The sequence below is a fragment of the Onychomys torridus genome, unplaced genomic scaffold (genome assembly GCF_903995425.1).
Source record: "Onychomys torridus unplaced genomic scaffold, mOncTor1.1, whole genome shotgun sequence".
NCBI lineage: Eukaryota > Metazoa > Chordata > Mammalia > Rodentia > Cricetidae > Onychomys > Onychomys torridus.
In genome coordinates, this window is record NW_023414046.1 from 3462600 (window position 1) to 3484374 (window position 21775).

At 40.3% G+C, this 21775-nt stretch overlaps 1 protein-coding gene across 1 annotated transcript; it reads right to left on the bottom strand.

Moving 5' to 3' along the window:
* Nucleotides 1-662: 662 nt before the first annotated feature.
* LOC118576667 (zinc finger protein 239-like) lies at nucleotides 663-21773 on the bottom strand. Its single transcript, XM_036176868.1, is given in 4 exon segments — nucleotides 663-3655; nucleotides 4098-4225; nucleotides 8179-8232; nucleotides 21437-21773. A coding segment is annotated over 1 exon segment (972 nt). The 5' UTR covers nucleotides 3233-3655; nucleotides 4098-4225; nucleotides 8179-8232; nucleotides 21437-21773; the 3' UTR covers nucleotides 663-2260.
* Nucleotides 21774-21775: the final 2 nt, after the last annotated feature.

A 21775-nucleotide genomic window follows, 5' to 3' on the forward strand; every position in this document is an offset into this window, starting at 1 on the left:
TGGTCCCACAAGGGATCTGCCTGCATCTGCCTTCTGCATGCTGTGATTAAAGCAGTGAAGGAACATAGATGTCTCAGACATGCACTTCTTTTGTTTTTAATTTCATGATGTGTTGGCAGTCAGTGCTGTGACCATGGACTACTCTCAGGAGGAGGGCAATGCTTGAACCCACTCAGCTGGTGCTGTACAGAGCTTGGATGTGCTGGAAGTGCAGCAGTCTGGTTTTTGTGTGTGAGAATAATTCTTCCATTCTGCATTCCTTCTGCTCAGGATTCCAACTACTCTGCAAGTATGTGAGCTTTGTTGAATGAGTCTCCCATCACAGTGGAAAGTGAAATTCTCATAGGAGGAAGAATAACTGTTAGTGCTCTGAGGGGAAAGGTTTTCCTAGTGGAAGTGTTAAGTTCTGAGGGGGAAGGTTTCTCCAGCGCAAGTATTTCATCTCTCTGAGGGAAAGTTTCCCCGTTGGAAGTATTACAGTTCTGAGGAGATTTTCCCACTGCAAGTGTTAAAATTCTGCTCCCATGGGGAAGGTTTCCCCAGAGCAAGTGTTAAAGCTTGGAAGGGAAAGGTATTCTTGCAGTTGAGAAGCAAGGAATACCACAAAGTCACACTGCACAACAAACCTCACACAAGAGATTTATTGAGAGGGACAAACGCAAATGTGTGTCTGCCTCTCCTCAAGCAAAAAGCATCACAGAACTGAGCTGAAGACAGGGTTTATAAAGCATTTCTTGGGCACAGAGTTTTCTGGGGAAGGGATTGGTAGGTTTTCAAGTCCAGAGCTTGGGCTTTTTATCCTATAGGGCAGAGCTTGGTTGCCTGTATCTGTAGGCACTGTGTTTGCCAATTAGAGTGTTGTATGTGTGGACTCTGGTGTTTGGAATTCCTCAGTGGTTAGGCCTGGCCTATAGCATGCTTCAAGGAGCTTACTTTCCACCTCATGTTTATTATTGAAAAAGAATCATGGAGCAGGAAATGTTGAGGACAATATCATTAAACTACTTCATGCTTAATGGGTGCATTGAAGTCCTCTTAGTAACATCTTGGCCATCAAGATCAGGGGATAAACCTCTGGCTTCATAGCTAGAGGCTGGTAGTCCTGTAATAGCGACTTATTAAAATTCTGTTTAGAGATTTTTTTCAGATCTGTTGTTGAAGTCTAGACAAGAAGTTTATAAGGCAGGGTGTGATTAGTAAGATTAAGAAAAAGAGAAAAAGGGGGTAAGAAGTATAATATCCAATTCCATATTGCACTGTCAGTGACTCACTGGCCAGAGGCATCAAGCTGTTTCTTACATTTTTGGAGAGCAGTCTGGAGTTGTCAGATCCTATCTTTTGCTATACCTGACTGGTTGTCACAGAAACTCCATTCCTCCCTAAGAAAGAGATGAGGATGACCTGTCTCTACTGCTGGTAAATCTAGTCCTAGCCTATTTTTTACCACTATGGTGACTAGTGAGTCAATTTTGCCTTGGAGGGTAAAGATGGTCTGAGCCACCTATTGGAGTTCCTAGATAAACTTAGATGAAAACTGATGTTAAACAGCTAGGGATATAGTCCTGGAACTCCAGTTGCAATGTCAGTGGTTATTCCCAGGACTGTGAGAAATGGTAGGATGTGAACTACTCATTTGTCATGCCATGCATCTGTAAAGCATGTAATGGGAATCGGCACGCATTCTTCACCCAGTACCACTACTAATTTTGGAAAGAGTAATATCAGTGTACATGTCCCAGACCACCCAGCAGGTGCTCAGCAGTAAATGTGATTGCTACAGAGGATGGAGTTTTACATAAGTATTGTACCCTAGGGAAACTCTCAGACAAGATTCACATGGAGGGTAACAGAAGGTGAATAAAGGCTAGGTGCTAGCACTCTGGAGCCAAGCCAGATGTAACTTAGTGGGAATTCTGTCACAAGGTAGGAAAGTATAGTAGTCCAATGGCTGAGGCTACAAATGGTGGTCATGAGTTTGACCTGGGAGAGACACACAGCCAGCAGGCCTCAAAGCAGCTAGGCAGAGTGTCATTCAGAAGCTGATATGCCATTAGGGCAGTCCAGATTTGTCCCATGGTATTTTCAGGACCAATATGGGTAGCTCTTTGAGTTTCTGGCCACATTTTACCATAATCTTTCTTTTGGTCATAGGGAAAACCAGCATAGATGGTAAGCCCTAGTGAAAGAGTGTTGGACAGGAGAGTTGTAGGGGACTGAATTGATCTTTGACAGATTGATATACAGCAATTTCCTGACACCATCAGGCTGGGCTGTCACATTCAGTACATTTGTAAGGCTTCTCTCCTGAATGAATTCTCTGATGGGTTCTGAGACTGCAATTCTAGGTAAAGGATTTGTCACATTCAGTACATTTGTAAGGCTTCTCTCCTGAATGAATTCTTCCATGAGTTCTAAGACTGCAATTCTGGGTATAGTATTTGTCACATTCACTACACTTGTAAGGTTTCTCTCCTGTATGAATTCTCTGATGTATTCTAAGAAAGACTTTCATGATAAAGGATTTATCACATTCCCTACACTTGTAAGGTTTCTCTCCTGTATGGGTTCTCTGATGAATTCTAGGATGGTCTTTCTTGGAAAAAGGTTTCTCACATTCACTACATTTGTAAGGTTTCTCTCCTGTATGTACTCTCTGATGAGTTCTAAGACTGTATTTTTGGGTAAAGGATTTGTCACATTGACTACATGTATAAGGCTTAACTCCTGTATGAACTACCTGATGTCTTCTAAGATTTGCACCATGGATAAAGCATTTGTCACATTCACTACATTTGTAAGGTTTCTCTCCTGTTTGTTTAGCATCAAATACTTTATCATACTTTGTATTTTTGTGTTCTTTATTTTCTGTATGGATTCTTTGATTTTCAATAACCATGGAACAGAAATTTAAACAGTTCATACAGTCTTTATATTTGCAGTGTTCTTCTCCAGTCTTCCAACTTTTATGTCTGTTTATGTTTGATGATTCAACAGAGGCATGACTGTGGGTAGCAGATCTATATTTGTTGCAATTTTCTGTAGTATCACTTGTGTCATATGGTGCACACAGGGAGAGTTCATGAATCATTTTGCCCAGACCATTACATTTGTAAGCCTTCTTTTGGATATTCACATGCTCATGGACAATATGTTTTGTGCCTTGATCCAAGACCTTCCCATATTTATCACATATACGGTGGTACTCTGGAAAATTAGTGCAATTATGGATCATAGGGATTCATGCATAAGCAATTCAATAACTGATGTTTTCCTAGACATGTAAACAAGCAATTCTCAAGGACAGAGAGATCTCTGCAATGATCTTTATTGTTTCAAAATCATTAAATGGAGGTTCATAGGAGCATCCAGTCTGATCTATATCAAAGCACAGTGACCAACAGCCTTCTCATGCTTATATAAACACCATACCTTGCAGAAGGTAGGGCAAATAGGTGAGCGAGCAGCAAAGAACTCTGAGAAAAAAGGTCTCTGAAGGATGATTTGAAGAATCTTTTTCTATTTTCTTGTTTGTTTTCGAGACAGAGTCACACTGTGCATCTTTGGTCAGTTGGGAACCCATCATATACCCCAGGATGGCATGAAACTCACCATATACTCTAGCATCAGCATCCAAAGTGCTAGGATTCAAATCATGCTGGTCCAGTAGTAAACATAGAGAACATAAATGAAAAAGAAAATAATTAAACAAAAACAACAGCCTTTTCTCTATTAAAAACCATCTGCATTTTAATAATCAGAAATAGGTAAATAGTTTAATGTGATAGTAAAATTTAAATATTCCAACAATTATGTGTACTGTAGTATATTTCCTTGCTCTGAATATTGTATTTTCTTTGAACTTTGAAATTTTCATTAAAAACTAGATAAGAGAGCTGGATACATTATACAGAATATTAAACTGAATATAGCATTGCACAGAGCACAGAAAATCATAAAGGAGGAACCATGAAAGTGTTATGTTGGTAGTAAGAATTTCCTACATCTTTGGGAGTCTCTAGATAATTCAGACAGTTTACATATACACAAATTAGATAAATAAAAAGAATGAGTCACGAATTCTACAAGAGCATTCTTACCCACAAAGACTAGATTGTTGTAATTCTCTAACATCACATCCATGTTACCATGTCCTCTGAGCACAGTCTAGATATTCCCATTCCTCCTTTGAGAAGTCCACATCCACATTCCTGAATGATAACAGACCCTGTAATACAACATTACCTATGAGCAATGTGCTGCTGAACAAAATGCATTCTTAGGCAAAAGAAACTTAAAGAATAAGAGATATATTTTTGATATAGCTGGGATGTGGCAATTATTCAAGGACAAAAGTGTTCTAGAAGTGTTGTAGGCATGTGTCAGAAACTGAGCATTGCTGCTCTTCCATAGACAACGTATAGAATGACAATGCTTACATATGGTCTCTCTCCTTCATGAATTTTCTGAAGTATTCTAAGACCTGAGCAACAGACACAGGACTTATCTCTTCAGTTTTGATTCTGTAATGTCCTTTACAATGTCATTCATTTGCTAGCATGCTCATGTCACTATATGATATATTTTCACCCCAGATAAGTTTATTAGGGTGCACAATATTTTGGGGAACACAATATCACCACATTTTCCCTTTTTTGGTCTAAATTTAAAAAAGCTTATTACTAATACAAGAAAAACTATATCAAATAAGTATATACAATATATACAGTCAAGGATTACATTAACAATGTGTAATCTATTACCATTTGACAGATTCAGACAAAAATTTTTCATTGCTTATCCTATTTAAAACAAATAGTTCCTTTTAAAAACTAGATTCAATAATCTTCCTTTTTATCTTATCATATCCATAGTCTCTCTTTTTTTTTTGTAGATCCAAAAATCTACCTTTTATTTTATGTTTATATCTTCCCTTTTTCAGAGTAGCGTCAATGATGTACATTTTTCTTTCTTTCTTTCTTTCTTTCTTTCTTTCTTTCTTTCTTTCTTTCTTTCTTTCTTTCTTTCTTTTTAAAACAAGAACCCTGTATCTAATCTCCTTTGTTTAGCTAATGTGGTGGTATTGTGTTCCCCTAAATATTGTGCACCCTAATAAACTTATCTGGGGTCAGAGAACAGAACAGCCACAATATTAAACATAGGTAGTATACACCTTTAATCCTAGCATTCCAGAGGCAGAGATCCACCTGGATCTCTGTGAGTTCAAAGCCACACTGGAAACAGCCAGGCATGGTGACTCATTCCTTTAATCCCAAGAAGTGAGCCTTTAATCCTAGGAAGTGATGGCAGAAAGCAGGAAGATATATAAGGTGCGAAAATCAGGAACTATGGCTGGTTAAACTTTTAGGCTTTTGAGCAGCAGTTCAGCTGAGATCCATTTGGATGAGGACTCAGGAGCTTCCAGTTTGAGGAAACAGGATCAGCTGAGGAACTGGCAAGGTGAGGTAGCTGTGGCTTGTTCTGCTTCTCTGATCTTTCAGCATTCACCCCAATATCTGGCTTCAGATTTGTTTTTATTAATAAGACTCTCTAAGATTCGTGCTACATGTAAATAAATGGCATATGACAATGCATGCAAATGTAGTAGAAAAATTTTCTGTGATCAAAACAAATAGATTGAATGGGGATTGTACTAACTCCTCATTAGTTTTGAATACATTATTACTCATGACACTGACTGAATTGAAAATTTGAACTACTAATCACAACTCTATTCTTTATTTCAGTATTTAAGCTTACTCACCTTCCAGGATTTTAGGTTGAATAAATTAAGTATGATTTATAATTTTTTCACTATTAAAAAAACTAGACAACTCAAGGTTATATACTATCTCTGGCACAAATGTGCACCAGAAGAATAAATCTTGGGGTTAAAGACATGGCTCAGAGGTTAAACGAACTTGCTGTACCTGCAGAGAATCCTAATTCAATTCCCTCTACAACATGGCAGTTTATGACATAGCCTGACTTCAGTGCCAAGAGTTTGGAGCTCACCTAAATGATATGGGTGCATAATGAACCATTCTTTGTATATTAAAAATGCAGATGCACACTCATATGCTTAAATAAAATATTATTATAAAGTAAGAAATAAAAAATTCTTTAGAATTCCTCCCTATGCTTCATGGAGATGAAAACATAGGGTAGAGGGAGCCTTCTTCCTCCAAAAGAAAAGAAGCAAATAATTTAAAAGGGATATTCATTTATGCTTGAAAACTGATGGCTATGTGCAGTACTAAGTCAATACTCTTTAGAAAAATCTTACTAATATATTCCACTTTATGTAGTACAAAACGTAGACACGGCAGGGCTTACATCCCCTCTAAAAAAAAATGAAACAAAAAAGAAAGAGAAAATAATAATCTGTCTGCTGAGAACTTCCCACTGAGCATTAAACAGAATATCTCCTGAGACAAAATTTTCAAGTGTCAACACACTTATCATTTCTGTGTATCAAATGTCAAACAGAGAAATCAGTATATTACAATGTGAATATGCTCACAGACACATCAATTTTTTATGGCAAGAACAAGGGACATGCTACTTCCATCATCTGTGCCTCTATGATGCACAGGAAATATTTACTATTAAGATTTCAACATTGTTGCTGTTGTTGTTGCTGTTTAGCAGTGAAGGCCACCATTGCTACTGATCCTGAGATTGCCATTTCATAATTGGTTACTACAGCTAGCACAGTAGAGACATTGGCAGTAAAAGTAGCTACCACAGTTAGTTAATCTTTCATTCTATTGGGCATGATAAATTTAATTCTATAGTTATGTACATTTTGATTGGCTTTGAAAGTTATAAATTTATAAACTAAAGATCCATTTGCTTTTGGGATACCATCTTACAAGGACTCCAATTTGCAGTAAGGCTCGTTAAGGAAGGGAATGGCTCAATTGCCTTTAGCCTACTGGCTATGGGTGGGTGAGGACTTCTGTTGGCCACTTCTGTGTCAAACACACAGATTGCAAGCCCAGCGCCACTTTGAGATCTCTGGTAGCAGTTAACTGTGCAGCTCACACATGATTTAGCCTGTATGATAATGAGTATTCAGAGACAGGTAATACCTGGGGGGCGCTCACCCACCTAAGACAGAGCACCTGTATGGCCTGGGCAAGTGTCTCCATGACAGGTAAGGTTACCTACTGACACTCCACACAATTCAGAAGCTCATTTTTTAGTAAAAGGGTGGACCTGTAAGTCCCTGGCCCCCGTTTTGGGTAACTGTTGCCTTGCTTGTTTACCTTGACCTTGATATCTTCCCTATGCTAATTTCTTGCCAGGTTCCACCCTCCTGAATGCTTAAGGGAAGTTCCTTGTCTGTGTATCCTGCATATTGAACGTTAACAGCTTAGATGCAAGATTGTAAAACATCGGTAGTGAACTTCTGCCTTCCAGGGTTCTCCCATTGTGCTGTAAGCCTATATTTAAGACCTCCTCCATCTGTCAATAAACAGCATTCAGCATTCAAAAAACAAATTAAAAATTAAAAAAAATATATATTTCAGACAGTGGGCAGTGGTGGCACTCGCCTTTAACCCCAGCACTCGGGAGGCAGAAGCAGGCGGATCTCTGTGAGTTCAAGGCCAGCCTGGGCTACCGAGTGAGTTCCAGGAAAGGCTCCAAAGCTACACAGAAACACTGTCTCATAAAACCAAAAAAAAAAAAAAAAAAAGATTTCAGACACTGATCTCTTCTAATTTGACTTTTCCATACATTTCTCAGGGATGTCTTGGAAAATTATCCATATAGTTGCATGTCCATCTTCATAAGTCTGATTCTGGAAACCTGACCATTCCAAAAATGCAATTTATATGGCACATAAAACTTTCTTTCCTCATGAATGTCAAAGGACACATGTCCATCCTATTTAGAAACTGGTCATCAATATATTTTTATGAGCATCATTTACAATAGATCATCTTTCAGAATTGCAGGACTTAAGTCATTGAAATTTTTATCTTCACAGTATAAAATCAAATGGAAGTATAAGGGGGTAAATCTAAACACTTAATTTTGATAATCCTAGGGAAAATAGCACATAAATCATAGAAGACAACTTTAATAACATTACCATATATAGAGAATTTAAGTTTTGAATAGTTTTAACAATAAAATCAATTCTCAAACAAAAGTAGACATGATACTACTGACCTGGGGAGCATTCATCCGAGAATTCATTCTTCTTATTGCTTTTCTCTGAGTTTTCTGTCTCAAGAAAAAAGACTGGTGTCAGATCAAGGTGTCAAAAATACAAACCTAAAATTAATACAACTCTGTAATGGATAACACCAAACCACATAAAAAGACCCCAAACCCAAAATTATTCCAAAAACTTGTCAACATTCCTACAGACAGGAGATCATGGGAGGATGTTTAGAGTGGAGAAAGAAAATGATATGAACCTTATGGTAGCACCCAGAAACTCTTCACATTCATGGAAGAGGAAGGGTATGTAGAGAAGTTTATGAAATAACCAAGGTCATCCACTCATGAAGCACTGCAGATCAAAATTACAGGCAAAGTATACATAGAACAATCAGAGAGAAATGATCCATGAGAGCACAGGAAATAATACATTTTACAAAAGGATTAGATGAACAGGAGTTGGATAATAACAGACTATGTCTAACAAAAAAAAATAACAAACTACCATTTCTAATTAGAAGGAAGTAAATTAATATCAGTAATTATACTACAAGACTATTTTTTAAAGGTATAAAAATTCTACTAGACATGAAAATGTCATAAGACATACAGCCACAGATTTTGTGATAAACTCAGAGGAAACAGAAAGAGAACACAGCTGAACACAGTACAGGGCAGGTGTGTCCTGTCGCCAACATTACAGTAGAGAGAAAAAAATGAACAGCATTGGTCAGAAAACTGTAAGAAGAGTAAGATGCTTGTGCTGTCTTATTGAATGCCAAGGCATAATAGTAAGCCAGAAAAATTTGAATACAAAAGATTCAGGAGAAGGAAAAGCACCAAATTCCACTTTAATGATGATGGGATCACATACAAATTTGACAGTAACAATGGGAAAATCTTAGATTTGGTAAGCACTTAACATATTAATGAAAAGTACAAAACTAACACACAAAATCACCTATTTTCTTATTTATTAGTAATGACAATTTGAAAAGTAATTTAGAAATCTAAGTCACTCAGGTTGTTTCCAAAAGATCTAGGGATGACCATAAGTAATAATGAAGTTACTTCTATCAGTAAATATTTAAGACATTCAGGGAAAAAAATAAAAGCACAAAGAATTCCCATGGATTTCTAAGGATGAACTAAAAGTATGTACATAGTTTGTCGAGTTTCCACTGCTGAAATGAAACACCATAACCAAAAAGTAAGTTGGGGAGGAACGAATTCATTTGGCTTACACTTCCATATTGATGTTCATCATTCAACTCAGAACAGGAACTCAAACAGGGCAGGAACTGGGAGGCAGGAGCTGATACAGGAGCCATGGTGAGGCACTGGTTACTGGCTTGATCCCCATGGCTGGCATAGCCTGCTTTATTACAAAATGGAGGTCCCAGCTTGATCAGGAGCAGAGAGGGAGAACAAGGAAAGAGATACCATGATAAATGAAGACTCCATGGGAATAGGGAGAAGCAGAGTGCTAGAGGGGTCCCCAGAAATCCACAAAGATACCTCCACTATAGACTACTGGCAATGGTCGAGAGAGTGCCTGAGCTGACCTCCTCTGGTGATCAGATGGCCGAACACCCTAACTGTCATGATAGAACTCTCATCCAATGACTGATGGAAGCAGATGCAAAGATCCATGGCCAAGCCCCAGGTGGAGCTCCAGGAGTCCAATCAACGTGAGAGAGGAGGGATTATATGAGCAAGAGATGTCGAGATCATGATTGGAAAAAGCACAGGGACAAATAGCCAAACTAGTGGAAACACATGAACTGTGAACCAATAGCTGAGGAGCCCTCGTGGACCGGACCAGACCCTCAGGATAAGTGAGACAGTTGAATAGCTTGAACTGCTTAGGAGGCCCCCAGGCAGTGGAACCAGGACCTGTCCTTGGTGCATGAGCTGGCTTTTGGGAACCTAGGGCCTATGCTGAGACATTTTGCTCAGCCTTGGTGTAGGGAGGAGGGGACTGGACCTGCTTCAACTGAATCTACCAGGCTGGGCTGACTCCCCAGGGGAGACCTTGCCTTGGGGGAGGTGGGAATGGGGGGTTGATTGGGGGAGAAGGCTGGTGGATGGGAGGAGGGAGGACAGGGGAATCTGTGGCCAATATGTAAAATTAAATTAATTATAAAATAAAATATTTTAAAAAGTGGCTGGAGAGATGGCTCAGCAGTTAAGAGCCCGGGCTGCTCTTCCAGAGGTCCTGAGTTCAATTCCCAGCACCCACATAGTGGCTAACAAACATCCATAGTGAAATCCAGCACCCTCTTCTGGTCTAGCAGGCATACATGCAGGCAGAACACTGTATGCATAGTAAATAAATAAATATTTTAAAAAAAGAATCCTGGGTTGGGTATTTAGCTCAGTGGTAGAGCACTTGACTAGCAAGCGCAAGGCCCTGGTTCAATCCTCAGCTCCACATAAAAATAATAATAATAAAAAAAAAGAATCCAAGACCACCAGCCCAGAGATTGCTCTACTCACAATGGGCTGAGCCCTCCTTAAACAGTCGCTAATAAAGAAATAAACTATATCCAGAGCTCATGGAGGCATTTTCTAAATTAAGTTCCCTATTCTATGATAACTCTAGCTGTGTCACATTGACAAAAAGAAAAAAAAAAGTCTGCACGTGGTTACATTACTAACAACAACCAGTAGAACTGATGCAATGGCCATGAGGCAAATGCTGACATTTTTCATAAAAGTAGATATAGTAACAGTCACGTGGACACTGGAAAATAACCAATATCAAAATTATTCATAAGACTGAGCATTCCTGAACCATCCCTGGCAGCACCAGAGACAACAGGAGTGGCATACGCCACCCTGCACCCATTGAGAACAGGCAAAGCCCAGATCTGGTCAGCCCAGTTCTCTAGCCCCTAGGTCTCCAGCCAGTGCAGCCCCGGAGACCAGGCAGCAGCCTCCTTGCATCCTTCTCACCAACCATCCCATACAGCACCAGAGACCACCAGAGCCATATGCCCATCCTGCACCAATTAGGAAGAAGAGTAACCACAGGAGCCATAGGCCCCACCTGGAGCCAACTGGAAGAAGTGCCACCGGGAGCTCCAACTGTACAGATTAAAGGAAGAAATGGGTAGAAGGCAGTGTAAAGATACATTAAGTAACATAAAGAGCAATATGGCACCACCAGAACCTAATGATCCTACAACAGTGAGACCTGAACATCAGAAAGCAGATGATCCAGAGAAAATGATCTTAAAAACAACCTTGTGAAGATGACAGAGGGCCTAAAAGAGGAAATGAAAAATTCCCTTAAACAAAGGGAGGAAAAGACAAACAAATAATTGGAGGAAATCAAGAAATCTCTTAAAGAAAGTCAAGAAACCCAAGAAATAACAAACAGGTGAAGGAAACAGTTCAAGACTTGAAAACTGAAATACAGGCAATAAAGAAAACACAAATTGAGGGAATCCAGGAAAAGGAAAATCTGACTAAACAAATAGAAACTACAGAGGCAAGCTTAATCAACAGAATACAAGAAAATGAAGAGAGAATCTCAGGTGATACAAAAGAGGAAATAAATTCATCAGTCAAAGAAAATGTTAAATCCAGCAAATTTTTTAACACAAAACATCCAGGAAATCTGGGACACCATGAAATGACCAAACCTAAGAATAATAGGGATAGAAGAAGGAGAAGAATTCCATCTCATAGGCACAGAAAATATATTCAACATAATCATGGAAGAAAACTTTCCCAATCTAAAGAAAGACATGCCTATGAAGGTACAAGAAGCATATAGAACACCAAATGGACTAGACCACAAAAAAAGTCCCCTTGCCACATAATAGTCAAACACTAAACATACAGAATAAAGACAGAATATTAAGAACAGCAAAGGAAAAAGGCCAAGTGACATATAAAGGCAGACTTATCAGAATTACATCCAACTTCTCAATGGAGACTCTGAAAGCCTGGACAGACTTTCTGCAGATACTAAGAGACCACGGATGCCAGCCCAGACTACTCTACCCAGCAAAGATTTCAATCACCATAGATGGAGAAAAGAAGATATTCCATGATGAAACCAGATTTAAGCATCTCATATCCACAAATCCAGCCCTACAGAAAGTATTAGAAGGAAAACTACAACCTAAAAAAGTTAGCTGCAACCACCAAAACACAGGCAATAGATAACCTCACACCCGCAAGTCTCAAAGAAGGGACACACACACACACACACACACACACACACACACACACACACACACACCAAAAAATAACAGGAATTAATAATCACTGGTCATCAATATCCCTTAATATCAATGTATCAATGGACTCAATTCACCTATAAAAAGACACAGGCTAACAGAATGGATACAAAAACAAGATTCATCTGTCCATTGATGAGGCATGGACCCAGGAGAGCTAAAGGAATGGTCAGCAACAGGCTGATCACACCCCTGCTGTGTACTACTATGTCTCTTCTGTAAATACTATCCTCTCCTTTAATCTTGGGACTGTAAGTGATTTCTGGTATATTTTGTTCATTAGGGAAAATTTTCTGCATATAATTCAGCAAACTGTTTTAGACAAACTCAAGATAGCCAGTCAGAATCTGTGTCACTCTGGATTGCTGGAATGTGGAGGACGTTTGGAGGAATGCTGGGGGACAGAAGGATATAAAACTCTATATAAGTGAGTTTGGTACTCACATTTTATACATACACTGGCTAATCCTGTGTGTGTCAGCCTTGCATAAAAAAAAGTTGTTCCCTGGATCACAGCTTAGTGGTTGTTCTCTTGATTTCTAAATTTCTCACAGTGCCAAAGTGAGAACAATTTGCAGTAAGGCTCATTAAGGAAGGGAATGGCTCAGTTGCCTTTAGCCTACTGGCTATGGGTGGGTTAAGACTTCTGTTGGTCTTTTCTGTGTCAAACACACAGATTGCAAGCCCAGCGCCACTTAGAGATCTTTGGCAACAGTTAACTCAGCAGTTCTCACACTATTGAGCCTGTATGATAATGTGTATTCAGAGACGATTAATGTCTAGGGGGCACTCACCAACCTAAGACAGACACCTGTGTGGCCTGGACAGGTGTCTCCATGACAGGTAAGGTGACCTGCTGACGTCCCACACAACCTAAGTCAGAAGCTCATTTTTTAGTAAAGGGGGGACCTGTAGGTCCCTGGCCCCCATTTTGGGTAACTGTTGCATTGCTTGCTGACCCTGACCTTTATATCTTCCCTATGCTAATTCCCTGCAAGATTCCACCCTCCTGAATGCTTAAGGGAAGCTCCTTGTCTGTGTATCCAGCATATTGGGCGTTAACTGCTTAGAAACAAGACTGTAAAATATCAGGAGTGGGGATTTAGCTCAATGATAGAGTGCTTGCCTAGCAAGCACAAGGCATGGGGTCAATCCTCAGTTTAAAAAAAACAAAAAACAAAAAACAAAACAAAAACAAACAAAAACAATGAACTTCTGCCATCCGGGGTTCTCCCATTGTGTTGTAAGCCTGTATATAAGACCTCCTCCCTCCTTCAATAAATGGCATTCGGCATTCAAAAAATTAATAAAAAAAAAAAAAGGAAGAGGGGGTCAAGAACATCATGGGGAAACCCAGAGACAGCTGATCAGTGCTAGTTGGAGCTCACTGACTCTAGACTGACAGCTAGGGAACCTGCATGGGACTGAACTAGGCCCACTGAATGTGGGTGAAAGCTATGTGGCTCCTTCTGTTTGTGGGGTCCCTGGCAGTAGGACCAGGACTTATCCCAGGTGCATGAACTGGCTTTTTGGAACAAGGTGGGTTACCTTGCTCAGTTTTGATACAATGGGGAGGGGCTAGGCTCTCCTTCAACTTGGTATGCCAGACTTTGTTGACTACCATGGGAGGCCTTACCCACTCTGAGGAGTGGATGAGGGTAGAGTGGGAGGGAGGTGAGGAGGCAGGAAAAGGGGAGGGAGGGGGAACTGGGGTTGGTATGTAAATGGAAAAAAAATTAATAAATAAATATATTTTTAAAAAAAGAAAAAGAAGATGGAAAAAAGAAGAATGCATACATCAGAGGTGAACATGACACACATTTCTAATTCAAATATGGAAACACAATCCAAAAGAGTTTATCTTAGGTAAGAATTCCAAGCAAACAATTTGAACAAGAATGGGAATTTTTGCAAAATAGAAAAAATTCATGAAAAGTTGGTATGAAATTTTCAGAAAGAACAGAGTTAAAAACTCTTCAGAAGTGTAAAAAAAGATTTCACTATCTCTTAAAATTATAGCAATGAAAACCCCTGTGCTGTGGATATTGCTCTGTGTAAATAAAATACTGATTGGCCAGGAGCCAGGCAGGAAGTATTGGCGGGACAAGCAGAGAAGAGAATTCTGGGAACAGGAAGGCGGAGGCAGAGAGCTGCCAGCCACTGCCATGACAAGTGAGATGTAAGGTACAGGTAAGCCACCAGCCACGTGGCAACTTATAGATGAATAGAAATGGGTTAATTTAAGATAGAAGAAGTAGATAACAAGAAGCCTGCCACGGCCATACAGTTTATAAGTAATAGAAGCATCTGAGTGATTATTTTATATGTGGGTTGTGGGACCACTGGGGCTTGGTGGCACCTGGAGAGAAGCTCTCCAACAATACCCCTGAGTTTGGCTTGGAGAAAGACAACCAGTGATATCAATGGGAAGACAATAAGACAGATCTAAACCATGCTGAGATACTAGGCAATTTTTATCAATGTCCTGGCAGCATCGTTTTAGGAAATGGGAAATGTGACTCTAAAAAGGAATAGACTCTAAAGAAACTACCAAAAATGTCAAAGGAGAGAGATCTGGAAACAAACTTTGAGGCACCAATTTTCCCAATTTTACAAGATACTAAAATTAAAGTACTGAAAATCATTTGTATTTACATGAAAACACAAAAGATATATGAATAGGATGGGATGTCATTACTGTCATGCAAAGTCAAATAACTTTTTTCTCCTAGTATTGATTCTTACAGAGAAAGGCAGTAACATGTGCAAAAGTATAATCCAGAAATTATTTACAATACTCTAGAAGAACGGTTCTCAACATGGGTGGGGGCTGTCACCCCTTTGAGGGAGGTGGGTTGAATGACCCTTTCACAAGGGTCACACAAATAACATGTGTTTTCCAATGCTCTTAGAAACTGTGAAATCACTCTATCCATCCTCAGCTGTAGCCACACACACAAGCAGATATGCCTAAGAGTACCTAGAACAGAATAAAAGGGTAGCAGCATTAGGAAGATTGACAACCAGCATTCTGGAACCTTTTCCAGAGAAACAGAATGTGGAAAATTCAATGCCATATTTCATTTGCACTTGTATAACTTTAAAATTTTGTCTTTATGCCAGGTGGTGGTGGCACACGCCTTTAATCCCAGCACTCGGGAGGCAGAGCAGGGCGGATCTCTGTGAGTTCGAGGCCAGCCTGGGCTACCAAGTGAGTTCCAGGAAAGGCGCACAACTACACAGGGAAACCCTGTCTCGAAAAACCCAAAAAAAAAAAAAAAAAAAAAAAATGTGTCTTTAGATTTTGTATATTAGCTGATGGGTATCACTGTATTGCAGCATGTACATGTATTTTTCCCTGGTATAAGCAAAACACATGAGATCTCTAGAAGTGAAGTTACAGATGGCTGTCATGCTCCATGTGGGTGCAGCGAACTGACCTCATGTTCTTTTCTGGACAAGTAAGGACTATTAACTGCTGAGTCATCAACAGCACCCCATTCTGTTTCAGCTGTCACTCAAACACCTCAAAAGCTCTACTATAGTAACTCCAAAATAACTGGTCCATTTGGTTCTGTCTAGTTCCTTTCCACCCCCAGGACTCTGGATTCTGCATCAAAAGTGAGCAGGTCTGGTTTATCAGTGAAATCTGTACATGAGAATACATTCTTCAGAAAGTACCTGGGTTTCAAATTCAGTATTGTACTCAGTAGATGAAGAGAAGATAAAGGATTCTTCCCCAGATCTTGTACCATCAGGATAAAGCACTTAGGGAGTATTTTCAGTTGCCATAACTTGAGTCCCACCATTTCTAATCACAGCTCAATCAAAACACAAGGGTGGAAATAGAGCTGAACCATTGGAATGACAATGTTATACACTACTGTCTTTCTGAATTGAACATGGGACAGAAGTGAAAGACTAACACCTCCCAAAGGACAAACATGAAGACTGTGGTATCAGGCAATGATGCACTTTTCTCCTCTTAAGATTTCACTCTCCTCTGAGAGACTCACTCACACAAAGCTCACATACTTGCAGAATAGTTTCCCTTGGAATCCTGAGGAGCAACGCAGCCTGGAAGAAAACTATTCTCACACACAAAACCAGACTGCTGCACTTCCGGCACATCCAGTGTCTGTACAAAGCCAGCTGAGCAGGCTGCAAGCATGTCCCTGCTCCTGAGAGCAGTCCACAGTCACAGCACTGATGCCAACAAATCACAAAATTAAAAAACAACACAAGTGAGTGTTTGCACCATCTGTGTTCCTGCACTGCTTTAATCGCAGCACCAAGAAGGGAGATAGGCAGATCCCTTGGGGGCCCAGCTTGGTGTGAATGGTGAAATTTGAGCCAGACAGGGCAACGGAGTGATATACTTACTTTGAAAAACAAAGCCAAAAAAACCAAACAACAGCAATCAAATTTGTTCATGTGTTATGGGAAAATGTCTTTTCTTGGAAATAAGACACAGTCGAATTTTTATGGTTGGGTGATATGAAATATTTGACCAATTTTTATGGTTGGGAGATAAGAAATATTTGACCAATGCTTTTGAATTTTCTCCTAATCTATAGTTCATCTTATCACTGTAAAAAGTGTAGCTTGGTATCCTCTCCTAGCATGCAAACATAGTGTGCTTTTCCAGCCCCTAAAGTGTAGTATTAAGAACTAATCATATCGGCCGGGCAGCAGTGGCACATGCCTGGAATCCCAGCACTCGGGAGGCAGAGGAAAGTGGATCTCTGTGAGCTCAAGGCCAGCCAGGTCTACAAATCGAGTTCCATGACAGCCTCCAAAACTACAGAGAAACCCTGTCTCGAAAAACCAAAAAAAAAAAAAAAAAAAAAAAAAAGAAGAACTGATCATATGAAGACATGTTTCTTTATTTTAAATATATTTATTTATTAATTTTTTTTTCATTTTACATACCAACCCCAGTTCCTTCTCCCTCCCCTTCTCTCGCCTCCTCACCTCCCTCCTTCTCTACCCCCATCCACTCCTCAGAGTGGGTAAGGCCTCCCATGGTAGTCAACAAAGTCTGTCATACCAAGTTGAAGGAGAGCCTAGCCCCTCCCCATTGTATGAAGGCTGAGCAAGGTATCCCACACAGGGAATGGGCTCCAAAAAGTCAGTTCATGCACCTGGGATAAGTCCTGGTCCTGCTGCCAGGGACCCCATAAACAGATCAAGCCACACAACTGTCACCCACATTCAGAGAGCCTAGTTCAGTCCCATGCAGGTTCCAACTAGCTCTGGTCAGCTGTCTCTGTGGGTTTCCCCATCAAGATCTTGATCCCTTTTCCTCCTCCTCCTCCTTTTTGAATGCCGAATGCTGTTTATTGAAGTAGGGAGGGAGGAGTTCGCTTCTGCTTTTTTTTTTTTTTTAAAAAAAACATGTTTCTGAATGCTGTATTTACATTCTAATGTGCACCATAATTCCCAGATAGAACTGGTAGGAGAAAAAAAGTTTGCTTACTAAATGTAAAATTTACAGCTACAGCTGTTAAAGATTGCTAAAATATACTTCCTGATTCAATAAAATCTGCAGTGGCTCCTTATATTTAAATGGTTGCATAGAAATTAATGAAACAGAATCTAGACAATATACTGATTCAAGGAAACAAACTTGTTTCTGTAAATTGACAAAAGGATGGATGAAGTGCTTTTCAGCAAATCCAAAATAAAAGAATGAATCCCCAAGTAACAGAACTAGAGTTGAAAAAAGGACATTGCAGTGTATCCCAATAACATCAGCGTTACCTTATGGAGTATTGTAGAAACTCATACACACACAAAAAAAAATTGGAATTGAAGAAAAAATGGACAAGCTCCTAAAAATAAGTGAAAAACTCAACCTGCTAAATAAAGTATAAAGCTAGAGAGGCTGAGACTGAAGCAAGAGGTTTCCTTAACAGTGTCTGAGGACAGGACAGATTCAGAAGAGAATTCTCCCTTCCTTTACAAAAACCTTAGAATAATACCACAAGGATAATATTGCACAAAACACAAAGAAAAGGAATGGTAGGAAGCCATCATACAAAGCTAACTTTACCTCAACACCCAAAGCAGGTGAGGCCAAATACCAAAAGCAGATGAGCCCACACAAACATGTTCAAAGAAAAACCACAGACCAGATTCCAGAATCAACACAGACACAGGGATTGTCTCTAAATTACATGGAAATGGATTGAGAGGTGATTTAATGCCAAGAATGCAACAGTTTCAACACATAAATTAATCAATGCTAGACACCAAATATGTAGACTCAGTGAAAGAAGAAAGATGATCATGTCAACAGATCTAAGAAAGACCTGTGGCAAAGTATTCTATCTGCTCATTATCAAAGCTCTGAAGAATATGACAAAGAAAGGAATGTGTTTCAGCATAATAAAGACAATTAGACACCATACAGAAGAACAGCTGGAATCATTTTGCCCTAATCAGGAGAAGGGTGACTTACACACTCAAAACACTGCATCATTGGGTACACAGTTCAAGGACAGAGAAAGTTTTAAGGGTGATATTATAGTTCAGTAATAAAGAAAGGGGACCTCTTCAATAAAAAATAGACTTCCGCAATTTAAAAGTAGAAATACTCACTAAAAAGCTAAGATCTGATAGGCCTCCTCAAATGCTGATTAATGCACATACAACATCACTTTGTTTTTACATACCAACAAGAAGATGCTGAGAAGTCAGCAGACTACTCACGGTGTCTAAAAAAATACCTTAGACTCCCCCAGTGGTAGCATTTATAGTGTCAAAACTGCTATGCAGGCTGGGACTGTGGAGGATTTGGATCATGTGTGCTCTATTAGTATTTTGTGGGTGAAGGAAGGCCTTCTGGTTTCATCTGAAGCTGGCTCCACAGAAGGAAATACACGGATATAGTACTAGGAACCTTGTCAAGTCAGTGATGGTGAAGGTCACAGGCCCTAAAAGGGAATCCACTACTGATATTCTGCTATATGTACAAATATTCAAACTGCCTTTTACTGGTTCTGTTCACACCATACCTTGGTGCTGCTCTCAGCCTAAGTCTAAGAAACTTTGTTCTCAATGGACAAAAGTTATTTCAGAGACTCATAACTCAGCAAATACTAAGAACAATTGACTGCTTACTGCACAGGTTATATGGGAAGTCCATCTTCTCACATCTAAATTGCAGATAATATTACAGAAGAGGAGGAAAAAGTTTTAAAAGCTGGATGTTGGAGTTAACATGTGAAAAAGTCTAGCCATATGGCATGCCGGTTGAGATTATGGACACATTATGGCCTGGATAACCTGGTCCAAACCTGCCCAAATCATACATGAAATATGAGGGAGAACACTGGGAAGGAAACATGTCTACCCAGAGATAGGACAGAGGGTAACAAGGGGAATGGTGAGTGAATAAACCTATGAAATCACTAAATACCATTACTTACTAATCACAAAAGTTATACAAATAGAACTTAAGAGGAGATGTCAATGCCTATTTGGAGTGTAATACTATCTTTTTCTGCTTCTATTTATTTAATTAAAACTGAACAGTAACAATAAAAAAGTTTTAAAAAGCCAGGCGGTGGTGGCTCATGCCTTTAATCCCAGCACTGGGGAGGCAGAGCCAGGCAGATCTCTGTGAGTTCAAGGCCAGCCTGGTCTACCAAGTGAGTTCCAGGAAAGGCACAAAGCTACACAGAGAAACCCTGTCTCGAAAAACAGAAACAAACAAACAAAAAGTTAAAAAAAAAAAAAAAGAAGAAGAAAGAAGAAAAAAAACTTAACCAAGCACAAGAAAGACTTATAAAATAGAAACTTGAGTTCACTGAAGGAATGGAGGATGTCACTGGAAGATGGGAAAACAGACATGCACATGGAACAGAACGCATTATTGGGAAATAACAGTGTTAAAATATATGATTAACTCAAAGTCCATGACAATCAAGCTACCCATGATTTACGTCACAGGTACAGTCAGGAGACTCCTACAAATTTACATTATTCACAAATGACAACATTACAAAGACCCTAGGAGCGCAGAGCACAGCTTGAGTCATGGCAGCTGTGATTTCAGATGGCATTGCTGACCACAGGAACAGCAGCACCATGGCGGCGGCAGAGGAGCAGACACCCAAAGAATAAGAGCAGCAGATCCAGAACCAGCCCAGCCGCTGTGACCAAAGGAATTTCTCCAAAACGCCATTAACGTATGCTACTCAATAGAAAGCCTCGTCAACCAGTGCTGTAGGGAAAGGTAAATATCCACATATAAAGGAATGAAAAAAGGTGAATGTAATGAATTGGTGAAATCTGACTGTGTGCAACTAAAAAAATACTTAGAAATGGTAATAACTGCAAGTATGAAGAAATAGTCTACAGAATGGATATATGTATTATCAAACAATTCATTGAACAATACATAAATACCCAGATTTTACCAAGGAGCCAAAAAAATCCAAAGCAAATATTAATATCAAGAAATAACCCCGCCAAAAGTGACAACGTACAAAAGCTTTGCTATAGCCTGACTGTAAATAGCACACGTTCCACACGATTAGTCATGAAGAAAATGTTCATCTGTCGTACACTAAGATCTCTCGGCCCATCAGTGTCCACACTCAAGGTCCTAAACATAACAAACACTGAAGACAATGAAGGAGGAAGAACACGCCACATGCTACAGGTCTCGGGAAAGAGCTGTACTGGGGGCGGAGGATGAGAAAAAGAGCGAAAGTCCGTCTCGGAGTGGGCACGTGTCAGAGACAGAACAGTCAAGAGAGCAAGCGAGAGCACGAGAGAGAACTGTGATGGACGAACACTTTTAAGGGGTGCGCCTGGAGCACAGGGAAGCACCCAGCTTGTAGTGATGGAAATGACCGCGCTTGGCCGCAGTGATGACAAAAGCTGGGCCGCCACCGCCACCGCCAAGGGCAAGCCCGCAGGAGCCCGCAGTGTCCTTCTGGGCACCTCCGCGGGCACCCCGGTCCTTCCCTCCCGCGTCCCAGCCCCGCAGCTCCTCTGACCTGGGAGGTTCCAGGGCCGCCGGGCTGCGGTTCCCGCCACTGCGCTGTGACTGTGACTTTCCCAGGCCGCCCGCGCGGAGACTGCGGCTCCGGGAGGTTTCAGGTCCCGAGGACCCGGCCGGGTCTTCCTCGTGCAGTTCCGGACCGCGCGGCTCCTGAGTCCAACAGGGAATGGTGGAAGTTCCTGTCACTTCTTCCTGGTTCCTTGGATAGGCGCTGCCCGGCCCCGCCCAATACACCAAGCTGCTAGTTACCTTTTCCTACAACCCGCCAGGGGGCTGTGGGTGGGGGCTCTTATACAGTTCCCAAAGTCCACCAAGCTGTTTCCCTTCCTCTGAC